The sequence below is a fragment of the Sinocyclocheilus anshuiensis genome, unplaced genomic scaffold, assembly GCF_001515605.1.
Source record: "Sinocyclocheilus anshuiensis isolate Anshui unplaced genomic scaffold, SAMN03320099.WGS_v1.1 scaffold1224, whole genome shotgun sequence".
Taxonomy (NCBI): Eukaryota; Metazoa; Chordata; class Actinopteri; order Cypriniformes; family Cyprinidae; genus Sinocyclocheilus; species Sinocyclocheilus anshuiensis.
The window spans coordinates 424,026-444,034 of NW_015544204.1; the positions used below are offsets into that span (position 1 = coordinate 424,026).

At 39.3% G+C, this 20,009-nt stretch overlaps 2 protein-coding genes across 18 annotated transcripts in view; both read left to right on the top strand.

Annotated features, from left to right (window-relative positions):
• Positions 1–1,129: 1,129 nt before the first annotated feature.
• LOC107696867 (arylsulfatase I-like) lies at positions 1,130–3,299 on the top strand. The gene is made up of 3 exons (XM_016497404.1): positions 1,130–1,389; positions 1,962–2,294; positions 2,378–3,299. The coding sequence occupies exons 1-3, from the start codon at positions 1,130–1,132 to the stop codon at positions 3,297–3,299; spliced, it is 1,515 nt and encodes a 504-aa protein (XP_016352890.1).
• Positions 3,300–6,365: 3,066 nt separating this feature from the next.
• Positions 6,366–20,009, top strand: part of LOC107696884 (calcium/calmodulin-dependent protein kinase type II subunit gamma-like) — a 65,427-nt gene continuing 51,783 nt past the window's right edge. For 5 of the 17 annotated variants that reach the window (XM_016497429.1, XM_016497430.1, XM_016497433.1 and 2 more), the window contains exons 1-2: positions 6,367–6,734; positions 11,939–12,033. In XM_016497429.1, coding sequence (XP_016352915.1) covers positions 6,670–6,734; positions 11,939–12,033 — 160 coding nt within the window. In that variant the 5' untranslated portion in view covers positions 6,367–6,669. Of the gene's footprint in view, positions 6,735–11,938; positions 12,034–20,009 lie in introns of all 17 variants that reach the window. The other 12 variants (XM_016497438.1, XM_016497439.1, XM_016497444.1 and 9 more) reach the window with 4 other exon arrangements.

Consider the following 20,009-nt stretch of genomic DNA (forward strand, 5'->3'; position numbering starts at 1 on the left):
AATGGTCTTAAAAAAAGTTATATTATGACCGAGACATGCAATGGTTGCTAAAACTGTTTAACAGTTACCAACTTTTGTGTTCAGCAGAAGAAAAAGTGTCATACAGGTTTGGACCAACATGAGGGTGAATAAATTACAGAATTTTCATTTTTGGGTGAACTATCCCTTTAAATTATGTGCATCTAATAAGGCTTTATTGACTGCATTCTCTTTGGGTTCAGTAGATCAGTGCTTGTCCTTTCCGTGAACACTTCCACAGTAAGCATCACTTAGCCTGTATACAGGAAAGTCGGCCTCCACAGCCTCTGTTCTGGGAACTCATTATCAGGTAAACGCCTTTATGGGGTTCTGCGGTAATTAAAGGATCAATAAAACAACATGTGAGGTTTGTCTCATCAACACTGCTTCACCTGCACTGATGATTGTTCTGGGTCAATATCACCCACGGTTTATGTCTGATGGAAATTGTGAATTGCGAGATTGAGGAGGAATCTTTCCTTCTTATTATTTGATGGGTGTAATACACTTACTGACCAGGTGGTGTCAACACTGTATTTCCTTTAATTTTTTTCAAATTGCCTTGTATTTTTATTATATTTCCTTTTTTTTTTATACAGATCCCCCGTCAAGAAACACTCACATGCACCATCACAGTGAAACTGTGTTAAAAGTATATATCTGCTACAACCTGTGTAAATATCTTAACATTTATAAAACCAAGTTATCAAGTTTTGTTATTTACCAATTTATAACATTTCAAACACAAGCACATGATCCTGTAGGTTGGTGTGCTAGAGGAATGTAACATGGTCCTGTTAGAGGACAGCAGTGTTTACTCTCAAACAATTCAGCTCCACTCACAAAGTTACTCAGACATACAGAATGCCACCCTAGACTAACAAATCGAGAAGAGCTACAGGAACGAGTTTCCTTTATCATTTACTAGCTTTTAACTAAATTAAAGGAGCCAAATCTACTTTAGTGGGGAAAAAGACCTTCAGGCTGCTAGATGGAGTATTACAGCAAGCATTCTCTGTTAATCTGGCTTGGTTCAAGGTGAACGTCAACATAAGGAGTCACCAAAGGGTTAGTCAACGGACAAGCAATTTGGTGGATTGGTGTCCACATTATGGATGCACTGGTGCTTTGCTTCTGCTTGGCGCTAGGACTAATACATACTACAGAGGAAAAGGTTCTCAGACGGGGCAGAGTTCCCCCACATATTGTTTTTGTGATGGTGGATGACCAAGGCTACAATGACATTGGGTACCATGGCTCAGAGATCCACACGCCCGTGTTGGACCAGCTGGCTGGCGAAGGGGTGAAACTGGAAAACTACTATGTTCAGCCCATCTGTTCCCCCACACGCAGCCAGCTTATGACTGGACGGTAAGAGACCCACTATTGTTTTTCTAATGGCACTATTTTGTTTAAACACTGCATGAATCTTACTGTACACACTAGTCAACATTTGAAGTGGATCAAAACCTTCCATCAAAGTTGTCCTAAAACCAAAATGCGTTCTTGTCTTAGGACAATTTTGATGAACTTTTTTGATCCACTTCAAATGTTGACTACTGTATACTTATTACAATTATGTATATACTACTATAAATTATCTTATACTGTCTAATTCGATATATTGCATATTCAGTATAAGTAGCTTTTCTCTATTGAAGTTAAACCCAGTGAATTTATTTGTATAGACAAGGGTTCAATAAATCCAGACCTTGAAGGCCACTGTCCTGCAAAGTTTAGCTCCAACCCTAATCAAAGACTTGTGAGCAAGCTAATCAAGGTCTTCAGAGTTACAACAAAATTACAGGTAGGTGAGTTTGATCAGGATTTGAGCTGAACTCTGCAAGGCAGTGGCCCTCCAGTGCGAGATTTGAGGAACCTGTATAATTGTGTATAATCTGTGTTCCTCCATCACAATCACCACCTACCATCTATTGCTTCAGGTATCAGATTCACACTGGGCTTCAACACTCGATCATCCGTGCACGGCAGCCCCTCTGCTTGCCCCCCGACATACCGACACTCCCTGAGAGGCTCCGGCAGGCTGGCTACAGCACTCACATGGTAGGGAAATGGCACCTGGGTTTTTGCCGGCCTGAGTGTCTGCCAACGAGCCGTGGCTTTCAAAGCTTCCTTGGATCGCTGACGGGCAGTGGAGACCATTTCAGCTTCCAAAGCTGTGACGGTACAGAGGCCTGTGGGTTCGACCTGCATGACGGAAACCGGCCGGCCTGGGAGCTGAGTGGGAATTACTCAACAAGGCTTTACACTGAGAGGTGAGAAACAGCAATCATTTGTGAACCGAATACTGTGCTGCATCGAGTCATGTAAGCTTTTGTGCTCATTTGGACTCTTGCAGAGTGAAAGAAATCCTGAGAGGTCATGACCAGCGGATGCCCCTGTTTCTATATGTGGCCCTCCAAGCCGTGCACACACCATTACAAGCTCCTGGGCATCTTCTCAGACGCTACCAGACCCTTGGCAACAGACCTCGGCGCCACTATGCCGCAATGGTGAGCGGCGTAGATGAGTCAGTAGGGGAGATCGTCAGCGAGCTGCGGGAGCGAGGCTACTACAACAAGTCTGTGCTCATCTACTCTTCAGACAACGGGGGCCAACCTCTCTCAGGGGGTTGTAATTGGCCCCTGCGTGGCGGCAAAGGCTCCTACTGGGAAGGTGGAGTTCGAGCAGTTGGTTTTGTACACAGCCCACTTTTGAAAAGGAAGGGGGTGGTGAGTCAGGCTCTGATTCACATTTCCGATTGGTACCCAACCTTGCTGTCTCTTGCAGGATACAGAGATTCTGATTCCAGCCACCTGGACGGCCAAGATGTTTGGGGTGCTATAAGTAGCGGCCTGCCCTGTCCACGAACTGAAATCCTCTTCAACATTGACCCCGTGTCACGCAGACATGGAGAAGTCGACCCGAGACTCCTAAATGTTAATGGTTTTGGGATCTGGGATACAGGAGTGCGTGCAGCCATTCGAGCTGGTGACTGGAAACTTTTGACAGGGAACGTAGGCGACGGAGACTGGTTTCCGCCACAGACGATGCCGGGAGGTCCGCAGCAGTGGCAGGGCATGGAAAAGAGACGAGACCAGCGAGGGAAGTCTGTCTGGCTTTTCAACGTCACTGCTGATCCCTATGAGAGGGCAGATTTGGCAGAGGCACGGCCTGAGGTGGTCAAGGTGCTGTTGGCCCGACTTGCTGAGTACAACCGGACTGCTGTGCCTCCGCGTAATCCACCGGACGACCCGATGCCAAACTGCCGAATCATTTGATACAGATGGTTGATCGGAACACTGTTGTCCCTGCTCATAATCTATTGTAGTGGATGAGAAACTACACCAGCTAGTATGGAAGAGTTACAGAAGACTCTGTTCTACTAGTGTGTGTATATAGGAACTGAATACATTTGAGTGCATAGCTTTCTTTACACTTAAACCACAAGTTATGCTATATGCTGTGATGAAGGGATGTTGTAATTATATAAAATGTTTCTCAGGTTCATTTAGATCTGATGCCATCACTCTAAAGATCATAACTGTGCTTGTGCCACATAAATGTCAGTTTGTTTTATAAGAATATTTCTGCCTGTTTGAATTAAAATGTGTTGCATTGTTTATGTTTCCAATATGTCATACGCCTACAGTCATACTCCCAAACAAAGCTCTCCTGGATCGATTCAGCCTTATACAATTGAGCCTCACTATACTGGACAATAGCTTGTTTTTTGTAACATTTATTTATTTTTGGAATAACACCAATTTATTACTAAACTCTTGAAATGTGTATCTTATACTGCAGCTAGGCTTGAAGTGTATGTCACTGTAACAGTCTTTTAATTCATTCCCAATGGGACATACCCAAAAGGATTCTCTCTTATTCAAATCACGAATTTGCTTGTGACTGTTTTGTGAATCTTTTCTGATTGATTTGTTAAAAAGAACCAGCTCATGTGAATAATTTGTTTGGGGGGCAAATCGGACATCACAACTCATTGCTTTCGTTGTGTCATTTAACAAGCACAACACAGCAAAAAAGATATACTATAAAATAGACATACAAGAAACACCGAAGGCTGGGGTTTTGGTGAAAGTGCAGATTATTGAAGGAATGGGGGTGGTCTAATTCACAGTGGCGTAAATTAGCAAAATGACTGAAATCGCTTACAGCATCTTAAATGCATCCCAGTTTAATGGTCATGCTAAGAGCAGTATTGAATTACACAATTGCTTTACAAATCAATAAAGCAACATAATGCTGTGGTGTGTCAACACAATCACCACTACAACGGGCAGCAGGCAGCTCATTATAGGCAAATTATAATTCATAAGATGGTGATTGTGCTAATGTAAAGACGTCAAGAGTATTACAATACATTTGCATTAAGCCTAACAAACTGCTCTTGATATTTTAGCCTGTTTTGTGACGCTTCGGTTGATCTTCAGTTACACAGATGAAGTGATAATGCGGTCAGAGCTTGACGGTGCTGATAACTCTTTAATTTTACTGAATCTCGTTTTTAAACCTCATAACACACACTGACAGACAAAATAAGCTGATTTTGGCACATTATGCATCACATATATAATTCAAACATGATCTGCATATATAGTCTGTAATACTTAAAGCAGTGCACTTTCCTGAGGAACCGATGCTGTCTGGCAGCAAGCCATCTATCCTCTGCTGCTGAGCTTTTGCTGAGGACTGAGTATACCAAAATGTGGCTTTTCCCAGCATGCAAGAACACATTCTCATACACAGCTCACTGTACAGAGCAACAGCACTACAGGAACACTGCAATTAATAACCACCCACCTCTACTCTGCTCTAATTAAGCTTTCATATCAACCTGTGTCTGTGTAATTACAGTCCCTCCACTTCTTATGCATTCATTTCTAATCGGACTGTTTTGCTCCACAAGGTTGGCCATGAAAGAAGAAAGAGCATTTACAACCATGAGACAGTGAATTGTTACATTCTTTTTCTAAGAAGCTATAAAAGTCCACATAATGGACTAATATAATGGCTGAAACCTGAAGCAGGCCTGCATCATATGAGTACATCAATAACGTGGCAGAGTACATTTTTTCGTCTGTTTGTGCATGCACACCTGCAAATAATACATGACTTTGTACCTGTTGTTTTAAATGGCTGTTTTTTCAAGATGGTAAAATTATTAAAAATAATACAATAGGCATAATAATACAATTTGATTTAACAAGTGTATGACTGATTGTTGTTTTAACAATAATTGACATTTTTATTTGATTAGATGATGGTTTGCTGGTTTAAAAATTAAGGCTATGTCTGATTATGTTCTACATAAGAACTATGTACATCAAGACTTAAAAACATCTGCTTGGGTATTTTGGAATGCAATGACACGCATGAAATTGAGCTTGTGTACCTGGAAGCATCAGCACTTATGTACCTGCACAGAGTATGTATCGGGCCTTACTATCTAGACACTGGGCTCCTTTGATAACACTCAATGAAGCAAAACCTGTCAAAGCCAACTTTTGCTTTCCGTTTATACCAGGAAGTAGATCTAGTTTTCCAGGGATGGAATAAAATGTGTTTATAGAGTAACATTAGCATTTGAGATTGTGGTGATATCTGTCAAGATGAACGATGTACAAGCACAGTGAAACTGGGTGAAACTAGAATGCAGATTGCCAGTGCCCTTTATCCAGCTAAATATTGAATATTTTATGAATATGAGCTAGGGGGACTGTAAAGGCGACATTTTAATGATTCGGCTTTCTGTCAAACTTGTTCCAAAGAACAAAAACCGACCAATGGTGGTGCCAGTCCAGCACCTAATATATATTAAGACAAAAGTCATTTAGAACCAAAAAGGCCTACATTTCTTGTAGTTTTTGCACATTTTAATACAATTCTATCAACCTTATTTTTAATGTAAGAGCAGATGCATCCATTTTTAACTTCTGGTGTTTCGTTTCCTCAAGGCTTGTGGTGTCAGTAGCTAGTCATTAGCTGTACATAAACAGTCGGTTAAGCTGTTAATGCTGCAAACTGTTTTTTGATATAATTATTTCTATCATATATTTAGTAAGGTTTATCTGTAACTTATTCTGGGAATCGTCCATTGTTGAAATTTACTTTTAATTCGCTAAATACTTGGTTCACTAGTTCCTAATTCTTTCATTAACAGCTCGGCTCATTACGAGTCGACTCTGACATGTTCGAATCAGATGCTGAGTTGTCAACTCCGATTCGAATTGTTCAAAGCGGTTTAGCGAACGAATTCACCCTATTCATCGAAAAGATCCGACTCCGAAGAACGATTCGTTCACGTTCAGACATGTCTACATGAAAAACACCGCAGCAGTCAGTCCACTCAGCAAGAGCGCGACGTCGTTTTGTCGCGTCGCTTGCTCGGACTGTGTGTGTGTGTGTGTGTCACTTCTCGACGTCGACAGAGAAAATCTCGCGTGGCTGGCAGCTCTCTCTCGCCATCTCCACCAGCAACACACGCACGCCACTTACCAGCAGCACCTCTCTCTTCTTTCACCCCCACCTCCTCCTTTCTCTCTCTCCCTTTGAGTGAGCGAGAGATCTCCCGAAACCTGAGCGAGGCGGTCCCGGAGACACCATAGTGGCGATATCCTCCTAAAGCGCAACATGGCTACAATTGTAACCTCCACCAGGTTTACAGACGAATATCAGCTGTACGAAGAGCTCGGAAAGTAAGCGACCGCACCGCTGCATTTGTGTGACGCGTTACACACACTCTCTCTTCACTCACTGCATTGTCTCATCGTGTTGCCTGGGTCTAGTTCAGTGTGTTGACAGCAGCCTTCACACAGAGGCGGATGCATGTCAAAAGCCAGTGCAACCTGCTTAACGAAAGCCCGATTGAGTCGAATCGAGCAGTTCGGTGTGTTTATTAAGCCTCGGGTTTCGCGAAGCTCGTTTCTTTGTTTATCTTTAGATGCGTTTCCTAACGTCGTGCTCGCGCGCTACAGGGTGCTTTCGGAGCCTGCGTGTCGTCGTGATGCGAGATGCAATACTCTGTCGACAGAGTATTCACTTTATCTAGAAAGGGAAATACTTAAGTCTGAGGTGCTCGGCTTTGTGATTTGCGTCCTCGTTTTGAATGCACACCCAAACTTTTACAGCATTCAGAAGCATTAATCGGGTATCACTGATGACTGCTGCCGCGCAGGATTGATTGTACGGTTTGCTGCAGACTTGTGTAACGATAGTTGCGGAAAATGCTGCAGTTTTGGGCATCATATATCGCACCGTCATTGGGCGGTCTGTTACGTTTGTTGTCAGTTGTTGTCCAGCTGCCAAAAACATCAACGTGAAAATGAAGGAAGTGAATTAGCGTTGCTCGATTCATTAATGAATCGTTATGTTGAGTCGGATCGTTTTAATTAACTAGTTGACCTGTGGACGGTCTGAACGATTCTTTGCGAATGGTATTGCATCATTTTAAGCGGTTCTCGAGTCAACAACTCGTGCAAATTACTTAAATAGCCGAATAGCAGAGATGTTACAAATAAAACGTAATGTTTATGATTCGAATGTGTGACGGTTTTATCAACACGCATATGACACAGATTTGGCTTTAATAAATAGCAGCTGAATTAGTAAATAAACATCATAAAACTCTATAAAAAAACAGCAAATATACCTACATATGTCTTAAATTAAACATGTTAGAATATGTAATATTTCATAGAATATGTAATTTTGTTAACAGTTAAAAATAGAGATGTTTTTGGAAATAACTGTAGTAGCAACTTAGTAAATAAGTAGCCTATAGTAAATCAAACTTAATAAAATGTCAGATATGTTGGAGTCCATGTGATGACCTAATGTCCCACTGAATCGCTTTTTGAACCCGTTCTTCTACACAAACTCTTAGAAAGAACGGATTAGTGGAAATTATTCAGATTTCCCATCAGTATTTTTTGAGTTATATCTTATATGTCACTGTCATTAGGTGGTCGGTATCTTTCATTGACAGGAGTTGAACAGCTGGCAAAAACATCGGCACACAATGATTCCCTTAGTGCTGTTTTGTTTGTGAAATGTCCAATTTAGCATTTGACTTGATGTTGTGGCACATAACTGTTAATAAAGCTACTGTTTTTTGTTGTTTTTGTTGATTTGAATACCATGCAATATTAAAGTCTGTATGCCTGACCAGGGGCGTGTCCAGGATTTTATACTTGGGGTGGCAAAGAGGGGGCAAGAGCAGAATGAGGGGTGGCAACTATAGATCAGTGTTTGTACTCCCCATATATTCTGTATATTCAACACCAGTGTTGGGGAGTAACTAATTACATGTAAAGGAATTACATAATTTAATTACAAAATAAATGTAAGTGCAATCTGTTACAGTTACTGAGAAAAAAAAGTGTAATTAAATTAGCCTACAGTTACTTATGAAAATGTTAACAATTAAAAAAAGGGGGTTTTCACACAAACACGCACATACAGATTTGATTAATTTATTTCTTAATTGCAGTGACTGCTCTAAAATACAAAGCACCAATGTTTCAGGAGTTTAGAACACAGAATAAGATGCATGCTTATTCGATAACTGTTTAATTTCCTATGTGGGTTTATGCATATGCTTTAAGAGTAACTTATTTTGTTCCCCAAGGCATTGTTAGATGCCAGTGTTTCCTGTCATAGCTGTGAAAAGATTTGATTTTAAAAACAGTATCATAGCTATCAAACTATTTCTTCGCTTCAGTTAAAATCACGCTGCTCCGCTCTCAATGCACTTCGATCCCATATGCTGCTTTGGGGTGGGAACTGGGGTGGCAAAGCTCATTTTAAGGGTGGCACGGGGTGGCAACTGCCACCCTTAAAATGAGCTTTGCCACCCCAGTTGCCACCCCAAAGCAGCATATGGGATCGAAGTGCATTGAGGACACGCCACTGTGCCTGGCATATGTATATCACTGCAATAGGTTGTGTCTCCAGAAACTGGAAAACAAAATTTTACATGCTTGTACATGCTAGCCAATCAGACAAGTTGTGTGTCACACCTCTGTGCCAATGGTGTGAGTTTGGGCCTGGGCTACCTGTTTATCAAAACTAAAGAGGTGCTCACACTGACAGCGATTTCTGTCTTGAGTGACAGCAACTGTTCTCAAATCTGAACAGAGCTTACTAGAAACTAACAGCATAGCAACTCCACAGCCTCCCATGATTTAAACACCGTCAGTGTGAACGCACCATAATGAGTTAGGGTTTAATGGATGTAGCATGTTTCATTTAGCCCCTGCTGTTAGATACCATACCTAGACCAGTCTGCTGCCAAAAAGCATCTTTGTCCATTCAAAAGTAGTTGTGTGCTCTGAGTACATTCTTTCAGCCAACATTTAAATAGTAAATATTTCAGTATAGCGTAGTAGATGTTTTAGCAGTGCCCAAATCATTTTTGGAGAGCTCTTAAAAGCCTGAAATAGACATATTTCCCATATTTCCGCTGTTCACATCACAGCTCACAATAGTTGCCTATAAGCAAAGTTGTCATTTTTGCAAGTATGTTAAATCATTTACAGTGACATAGCCTATTTTATGTAGCACATTTAAAGCTGAATTTTTAGTGCCAGTGTATTGTTGTTGTTACATTCTTTTTCGTGATTTTGCGTCCAATAGAATGCAACAGTGGGGTTCCGGAGGTAAAACTCCTTTTATTCGTAGTGGAATTGATTTTGAATTGATCTTCTAAACCTTAGAAGACACGCCTGGGGCCTGATGTATAAACGTTGCGTACGCACAAAATGGGCATGGAAATGTGCGTACGCAATTTTCCACGCACATATTGGGATTTATCAAAAATAAACTAGGCGTAAATATGCGCGCACCGTACAGACACTCTAGAGTAGACCATGTGTAGGCCTACGCACTCTTTTACTGGAGGGAGCGAAATAAGGAAGCAAACAGAATGATTTGAAAGTCTGTTTTACATTTGACATACACGTTTAGATTAAATATGACACTCTGAATAATGAAGTTAAGCACTGAAATTTCGTGAAATTATTATACAGAAATTACAACCTTTTTATATGAATTTAAACAGAAATATTAGCAGTGGATATGCAGCTTTCGAACAATTTTCCTGTGGTATGCGATTTAATGTTCACAGCGAGGATTGCTTGACGCATGACAATTCCGCTTTAAAGGGGTTATATGATGCTGCTAAAAAGAACATTATTTTGTGTATTTGGTGTAATGAAATGTGTTTATGCAGTTTAAGGTTCAAAAAACACATTATTTTCCACATACTGTACATTATTGATTCTCCTCTAAGAATATCTCTTTGGATTTGAGACTTTAGTCTTTGCAACTTTTCAGATCTTCTTTATGCACCAAGAGCTTGTAACACTCCAAAGAGAAAGGAAAAATGGAAATCGCATCATATGACCCCTTTAAATTGTGTCCTAAATAGCAAAACTCATGTTCTGAGAAAATACTTTTGCGCGAATAATGATCATTTTGTGAACTTGACTTTGTTTGATGGCTTTGGAACATAGACGGTAATGACAGACATAAGGATGCGCTCGTTGATCAAACAGTCCATTGGTCTGATGACAGTAGAACCTCTGTTCACAGGTGTCGTGCACAGACAGTAGCCTAATGATAACCCATTTCATGCTCTTCCCAATATTGTGACAAACACCACATTTAAAAGATAGAATTTGAAGGAAACTGTAAGATATGCGCGTTTTATTTTCAAAATGTTTTGTTATTGACGTGTCAGACAGCTATTTACTGCAAAAAAATAAGGCCTATATCTTTCCATAAAAATATAGGCCATAAACGTTCTAAAATATATGTTTACCTTTTAGGCAAATTGCATAAATTAAAATAGTGATGTCTCAAAACGCATTTATAGTCCGTATCTCATATTTTCCTAACGTATTGTACCCTTAACTGCATTAAACATGGTGCCACGTGGATGGGAATATGCATGGAAATGATATTCAGATGACGTTATGCATATTAAAACTAGGCGTTGTAAGCTCCAAAAATGGCTATTTCGGGGAGGACACGGGGTGGAAATAGTAATACCTTTGTAGTACCTGCTGACTGGGTATTACAAAGGGAATTTTGCACAGGTTTTGGCATACGCATGGCTTTATAAATCTGAAAACTTTTGTACATACGCAAAATCTAGCTTTTGTGCGTACGCACACATTTAGGATGAAATCTACATAAAGTTTAATACATGAGGCCCGAGATGTGAGCTACGACGTTGTTAAAAAGTGTGGTATATACTTTGAAGTCATCAGCCCACATAGTTTCAATTTATTTTTTAAATAACCATGTTCAAAAGTGGAAATCCTGAGGAAAAACTACATTACCCAGGATTTTGCAGAGAAATCTCTACCAATCAGAGAATCAAAGCAAATGATACTAGTCTCCCTAAGCTCTCAAACTACTTAAATACTTGTATGCATAATCTACATATTTTGCGGAAAAAAAACAAAACAAAACATGAAATGTATTGTTTGTATATGTGTATAATCAACAGCTTTAAATCAATAGTTTTATATTTTTCCATAATTTTTAATTTGATTATGTCATTTGCAGTGTTTCATGGCATTGTAGTTCTCTACCTCATTAAATCTGTTGCTTCAATTTGAAAGTTTCTTGGAAGTTGTGATTTACCTCAGCTGGTTGATTTCGTTCATAGCTTACAAGTCCAAATCAAAGACTTTTTGGAAAATCCCTATGGGAAAAGTGAAAACTTTACTTCTGGAACCAATGCTGCTAAAATGTTGGATGGGCACTGTTGCACGCTATTTGCTTCATTTGTGTAACATTATGATTATGTGATGTTTTTTGCTTAAATAAAATTTTCAGGCTTGCTTGATTGTGTAGTTATTGACATTGACATTGCTGTGTTTCTTTCAAACAGGGGTGCCTTTTCTGTTGTTCGGCGATGTGTAAAGAAATCAACCAGCCAGGAATATGCTGCTAAGATCATCAACACAAAAAAGCTGTCAGCAAGAGGTAAGGTTTTGCTTTTGCTAACCTGTTAGTCTGACTCGTGTATTTGATCTGCATCATCGTCTTCCTAAAATGTTATTTTAGTCCTTAAATCTTCTATTTGTGTCAATACCCCATCATCCTTCAAGTAACTAAGGTCTTTCTCTTTGATCTGATCAGATCTGCATTATTTGTGATATAGCATACTATATCAGAACTGGCCACATATGACAAATTCTCATTTTTTGAACGGCATAAATTGTTGTCTTATTGTACTCTGAGCACATGCTAATTTAAAGTATCTTAACCTACCACAAATGCTTAACAGGAAGCATGATGTTAATCCATCCGAGCAGACTGAACAATATTGATAATCTGTCTCTCCGTGGATGGGTCTGTGCTCTGATGTCATATGTGTAACAGCTAATGCAGTGAACCTGTTGATGCTACTTCTTTCATTCATTCTTTCTGTGTCTCAGTTGAGTCACTAATCACTGTCAGTATCATCAGTGCTAATTATGTTGTTGGTGAAGATGGTCAGGATATATGAGCCCCAGCCACTGTTTCTGCTGCATCGCAAACAAAAGCAGTGAATCTATTTCAGGGAACGGACACTTTGTGTACCTGTCCTCGTACGGTATCAGGTTGGGTTGAATTAAATGAAATGGATTTGAATTAAATGACTCTTTTGGATTGTCAGCTTGGCATGGACATGATTACTCAAAGACTGATCAAGATAACACATTAATTGTGTTAACTTTGCCTGAACGTTTCACACAGACCGAAATCCTGTAACAACTACTGTCTGTAGACCTTCAAGCTGAATTATAACAGATCCTGTTCTCATTGTGTGCGCATGTGTATGCTACGGTCCCCATGGATGGCCTGTAAACAACAGATTTATTTTAAAAGATCCTGGGACAAAAAACATCAGGTAATTAGATCAGCATAGTTTGGCAACTCTCTTAGGCTTGATTTCAAGGAACTTGGCAACTGTTTTTCTTCAGACTCTTCATCATGCTGGCTGGCACTGCATTTAAAAGCAACAGTGCTATTCATCCGGTGGGCCCAACTCAAGTGCCAAAGTCCCCTCCTGTGAAATCTCCCCATTCCCTTGGCCTTAATCAAAGCCCAGAGAGATCTCTCGACATGCCAACCTGTTAACGGCATATAAGCTATTATCATCTCTGAGTCATCTTTCAAAGGCCAGGATAGTCTGCAATTACTCAGTCAAACGTTGATTGTACCTTATAGTATATAGAGAGCAGTACACTTGTTTGTTGAGAGTGCCGCAGTCTTATAGCTGTTGTTTAATGGTAGTGCTCCAGATTTCTGATCAGATTCTTATTCGTATGTTCTCATAAGTGTAGTTTAAGATTTAATTTCAGTTTCATATTATCTTGAATTTATTTGTATGTGATGCTTCAATTTCTTACCTGTTTTGCATAAAATTCAGATTAGTCGAATCAATGAAATGTAAAGGAAAACATGTAAATGTAGAGCACTAAGAATAAACAACGTGAACTTACCTCTGGTTACTCATACTCCATCTTCTTTTACTTTTGCTGTGAAATGGTTGAAGTGTCATGAACTAAGAATGAGCAATACTTTTACAGAATTTATTCATCTAGATTAATGTTGTTTTCTACTCATACTAATAGATTTGTAACGTTTTAATTATACATTAACATGAGCTAAATTTGACTTTCGATTAATAAATGCTACATGTAAGTTCATGATCTCTATTGCTTTAAAGTACATTTGATCTAAGGCACTTTAATTGGATAGAGGCAGATCTGAATGCAAGCTTGCAGATGATTGTAACTAAATGACTGGAAAAGTCCCGCATACGTCACTAGAGAGAAGTCTGTTTTTTCACCGGAAGATCAAGTTATGACATTTTGATTAAAAAAAATGAGGTTAAAAATTTAAACGCACATGGATGAATCATTTACAATAAGATCAATAAAATACATTTAGAAAATAGGCAGTAAATTTCCATTTCATGTCAGCTTTAACTAATTGAATCTTAATATAAAGTGTTACTGTATTTTATTATTATTAAAACAGTAGACTTCAACCATTTTCCGAGCTATGGACCCTTAAACCTGTATTTTAAACCTGACCTTTAATAACGTACATTTAAGGTCATTGTTTAAATTTCAAATAATGTTCATTTTAATTGTACATGATCAATTTGAATGTGGTACAAATAAACGTTTAATGTACAAGTAATGTTGTATTTTAACACATTTTCATTATTTTTCAGAAAAATTCATTTGTACCTGTTCACTACACCATTGAAGACCTCTGATGTAACACATTCCTACACAGTTCTGTGGCCATGTGTGGTTTGTCCGAACATACAGTACTAATGATAGCATTCTTGCCTGTATCATGTGTGTGATGGTGGTCAGTGGTGTGATCCAGGGCAGCATGGAGCCTGTGGCTGAGATGCAGGCATTGCGAGTGTGCAGTGGTGATGTCCAGAGGCACGTGAAACACTGCTGAATAATTGAGGCACACACAGCCTGTCGTAGCTCGAAATGGAAAAAGAGGGTAGGACCTTCACCACTTTCTGCCTCTCCACATCTCTCTGGCTCTCTCTAACCTCCCAAGGATTAGCTGCAGCATCGTGGCCTTGTTGTAATATCAGGGCCCTGGAAAGAATCCTCGTTACTTGCTGAAGGGCGACTGGCAGAGGCCTGATAAACATAACAGCACTGCTGTGGTGAATCTTTAATGGACCAAACTGTGAATTTTTAATGAACCCCAGCCAAATGGTGTGTGTGCACATAAACGGGAAGAGAGTGGGTGATTGCTGAGTGTGTATTGGGACACATTTAAAGGAAAGGCACAATTGTGTACATGTTTATGATCTCTGTGTGCCAGTGAGGGCCAGAGGTGTGAAAGGGAGGGAGAGGTGGTTGTATAATCATAAGCGTGTATACATGTGTTTGCTTTGTCATGAGATTCTCCTTGTATCACTTTCAATTATGCAGGCTAACAGCATAATCAGGATTACATTAAAGCAAAGGAGGCCAAACTAAATGCTAATAAGTTAATAATAATGCTAATAAGTTAATAAGAATTTAATAATAAACTTTTCAGTTACATTGATCGTATAGTATGTAATGAGAACTTTACATTAATAGTATTTCACAAAATGAAAGCCTTTTCATTAATGATAGACTGATTAATCTTCAAATATTTAGCCATCTTTCTTGATATAATCATCTGATGTTACCATGTCCACATAAATAAACATGTTTGCTTTGCCAATGTATAAATGTATGTATTTTAAAAGATGTCTCTTATGCTCACCAAGGCTGCATTTAAACTAAATATAGTAAAAACAGTCAATATTAATGTAACTTAAAAACAACTATTTTCTATTTTAATATATTTTAAAATCGAATTTATTCCAGTGATGGTAAGATGCCCATCTAGGAATCAGAAATGATTATAATATGCTGATTTGGTGTTCAAAAACATTTCTTATTATTATCAAAGCGTTTCTTATTATTATCGATGTTCAAAACAGTTGCGCTGCTTAATATTTTTGTGGAACATTGTTTTTGTTCAGGATAGAATAGAAAGTCCAAAAGAACAGTATTTATTTGAAATCTAAATCTTTTGTAACATTATAAATGTCTTTACTGTCACTTTTGGTCAATTTTTCACTAACTGTCACTAATTTTCACTATTGGACTGTATAGTGTGTAACAAGTGTGAGAGGAGAAGCTCTAAATGCTCTCTAGTGAAAAATAAATCTACATAGTCAATGTCACCTCATACTGTCCTTGCTGTGGCACTGTGGTTCCTGATTACCATGGCATTATATTTACCTCTATACACAGTAAGCACTGGATCAATGCATGTACCAGTTTCCTGTCACACCCTTCTCACATGCCTGAAGTTCTACTTTGATGGTGTCACCATGTTTTCACCTTAGAAGAATTCATAGCTAATATTTAGTTACAGATGACCAGAAAGGGGTATTTGAAAGGAAAGCTGCTTTAATTCATCTCGCAAGTTAGGATGGGCAGTGACATTATCACTCGTTGCAACCTTAAATAAACTAGTTCTGATCCCCAGTGTTGTGTTCATCAGTGTCCAAATAGTCATAATGTTTGCTTACCTTGACCATATGTAGACAGGTTATAAGGAATGTTCTTGGATCCGTGGAGATTAATCAGTCGACATGTTTGTGTCTGAAATTCAGCTTTAGTTCAGTTAGCTCATGACATGATATACTGAGGGAAGAACAGTTGCTCTGCTTTATTTCATTGAAGGTAGGAGGTAAATTTGAGTTTATGAGTTTAGTTCTAGTGAAAGGACCAGCAATTGACCTCTTTTGATTGACAGGCAATCTATGACCACCATAACACCGAATCTGGCGACAAACAAATCAGACAGGAGAGTAGATTTACATCAGTGGATTTGAACTTATTGTTTGAGTTTCCTAAAAAAATTACTAAATTTGAAAGCTGAGGCTTTGTTTCATACCAAAAGTAACCTGCTCTGTAACCGGCTCGTTGTCAGTTTCCTCTTTGCTCTGCGATGTATTTTTCACTGTGTGAGTGATGATGTGTGGCGTGAGCGCGCCATGGCTTGTCGGACATAGCAACGGTAACTAAGGGGGGCGGGACTTTGAGAAGGGTCCAGTCCTTGCGAACCACCACTCTGCATATTTTGCATGACCTTTGTTTCATACCAAAAGTAACCTGCTCTGTATTTCTGTCGGCTCGTTGTCAGTTTCCTCTTTGCTCTGCGATGTATTTTTCACTGTGTGAGTGATGATGTGTGGCGTGAGCGCGCCATGGCTTGTCGGACATAGCAACGGTAACTAAGGGGGGCGGGACTTTGAGAAGGGTCCAGTCCTTGCGAACCACCACTCTGCATATTTTGCATGACCTCTCTTATTTAACACATCTGATTCAGATAACCAGCTCGTTAGAAGAGAGCTCCATGCATGAACTGTGTTCCAACTGTCATGCTCCCTACTCCCTCTGCACTGGAAATCCACTGAAGTTTACTTCACTTTGTATCATTCATTCACGGATTTGCGCTACGCCACGGCCTGCAGCGTCTTCACACACAGACAAAACTTACAAGAGAAGTGTGACATAATATAACTCTGTAAATAATTACAATTTAAAGTCACGTCTCACACACTTTAATGCCCTTTGAATGGAACACATACGCTCCCTTCGAACTGGAATCATCATGGAATAGAAAAGATAGAAAAAAGACATTATAAGATCACAGAAGACATTGTGCTAATTTATTGCATGAGTGTAAATTTGGTAGTTTTTTTTTAACTAAAAATAATCAGGCAGACATCATGACAAATAAATCATGAAATCGGTGCAATTCATTCTTGAGGAATATTTTGCTGGTATGTTCAGTTAATAGAGGAGCAACTGATGAAACTGGTTCCCAGCTACAAAGAACAGGGTTGAGGAAATTATTTGTTTGGTTTGATTTTGAAAAACCTGGAACTGGATCATTGGATGGCCGTTAATTGTGGAGAATCATCTTGCAGTAACACTCTTGTGGTTTCTCATATATGTTTCTTAGCAGCTGAGAGCATATGGAAGCTATCATTTCACAACCCCCAAGTTTAATATCTTTCTCAAAGGAAAACCAAGCATGTTTTCTCAAAAGCAAAAGACTTCACTTCTGAAAGCGAATTTACTATTTAATTAGCTGGGGATAAAAATACTCCAAACTATGGAATCAACTAAACTTCAACTAAGTTTTTCTGACTTAAGTTTCCTATATGAGGTCAATAAATTTAACATTTTCAAGTTTGTTTGTAGTTCTAGTTTAACAGGTGCCGTGAATATTTGCAGCACCTCTGTATGCTTTTATTATGACTCTCCTGCTGATTTTCTTGAGGTTTCGAGGAATCTTAGTTCCAACTAACAATAGTTTGTATAGATTTTCTGAAGTGGTTGAGTTCCAGCATTAGGGATTTTTAAGATGATGGATTAACATCGACCTCCGACAAGTAGGCCTAATGTGCCACTTGTATCACACAATTAATATCAACACAAAAGCCCAGCTTCCTCTTTCCCCTAACCAGAATGCAAGCCTGTCATGCTATTTACACCACAGGCTCTGTTCATTTCAAATAAGTGTCGCTCTGTATTTTGAAAGGACATAATGCATTCTGTGATATGCATATGAATATAGCATGTGGCACACTATACAATCATTGACACAGACAAACACCATTATTCGGGTGGCTGACTCATCGTTTGCAAGGCTCTAAATAATTTATTCATATTTCAGGCTAGAGTCGCCATCGCCAAGCTGTGTAGAGGGGGCGCTGAAAGATTTATGATCAGAAGATCAAAACTTTTGACCTGATAGTCTTTACTGAGCTGAGAATAAGAAGAATGTATAAAGCATTAATAACTTCCTCTCATAGACAGCATTCTGTTATTCTACAATACACACCAATTCTACAATACAAAACTAAATATTTGACGGTCTGAATCAGAAAATGAGATATTATTGTATTTTGGTTGACGATGCAGTGATGTAGAAAGTTCTCAAACTTTACATTTTTGATGTTGTAGTCCTGGAAGACATTCGGCAGAATTTGACATGATGACATGACATGACATGATATGTATCGTTTGCTATTTTGGCCAGTTTTGACCCTCTAGATCAGTGATGGGCAAACTTGGCCCTTCCAGGCCACTTTCCTGCAGAGATTTGGTCCAACCCTGATAAAACTCACCTGCCTGTAGCTTTCTAGTAGTCTTGAAGACAATGATTAGCTGGTTCAGGTGTGTTTGATTAGAGTTGGAGCTAAACTCTGAAGGAAAGTGACCTGGAAGGGCCAAGTTTGCCCACCCGTGCTCTAGATCCTCTAGACCCATAGTTAATTTATCCATTAATTCAACAGAAAATGTAAATTTGAAGGGCTACAGCAAGCCTACAGTGAACCAATCAGTAAACACTTGACCCTGGCAGAATTGAAAGAGAAGTGATTTCACAACAAGTCCGTCCATTATTCTCCCACTGTCATGCATTGGGTATAGGGATTTGTCCTACCTGCTTTGTTTTAACTGCTGGGAATCTGCAGGTGTCTAAAGCACGTAACAGGATAATCCCTGACGGGTCGGGGAGAGACGAAGTGACACCCTGGATCAGCAGATGGTCTGGTGCGGGACAGACTCGCGGCTTAAGCTCACACTCTTACACACAAGCACGTCAGTGCACAAACCCGGCGCCCTCCACTTTACACCGAGCAGCTACGCTTATCCTTTTATCCTAGAAAGAGTTGAGCTGAAGGGCTATGAGTTTGCATACATTGTAAACATTGTTTCCATTAGCAAGTGTTTGGAGGTTTTGGGTTTTAAACTCAGTTACCTAATGAAAAAATAACTGCCAAATGCCTTTGACATGATTGCTGTGGCACTGTGTTTTTCTCCTTTTGGAATACAAGTGTTTGAGCACTGCCTTATTGGAAATTCATTTGATTACATTAGTAGGGCAATTCTGGTTGGCACTTTTACTGTCCCTCATTGCATGTTTGCCTTTATCATAGCTTGTCTATAAACTTGCACAAAGCACGCATACATACTGTACACTCCCTTCCTAAAAAAGATTTTTAACTTGTAGTTTTATTTTATCATCTCAGTGGGTGGATGGATGGCAGTGCGTGTGGTGATGGTGACAATGGTGCCTGTGTTGGTGGTTGGACAGCTCTTATTCCATGCCTCTCCACAAAAGTATGCAATTGAACTTTGAAATCAATCAGAGGAAAGAATTTTGAACTGAAACCACTTGTATAAGCATTAGGGATGTGCAAGAGCAATCATAATTGTCTTGTATTGTGGTTATCTGAATTTTTTTCTCGGATGCAACAGAAGTAGCAACAGATGTTTTCTTCTGAATTGTGACGTACTGTTGTACGTACGGGTGAAAAAAAATGTAGGATGGTGACTTGGGTCTGTCTGCTTTCCTAAATGACTGGAGAA

Bases quoted from the DNA above. Each gene is read 5' to 3' on its own strand.
- LOC107696867 (XM_016497404.1), top strand. From the start codon at position 1,130: ATGGATGCACTGGTGCTTTGCTTCTGCTTGGCGCTAGGACTAATACAT. The intron at 1,390-1,961 runs GTAAGAGACCCA...CTATTGCTTCAG, and splicing joins AGCCAGCTTATGACTGGACG to GTATCAGATTCACACTGGGC. The intron at 2,295-2,377 runs GTGAGAAACAGC...GGACTCTTGCAG, and splicing joins ACAAGGCTTTACACTGAGAG to AGTGAAAGAAATCCTGAGAG.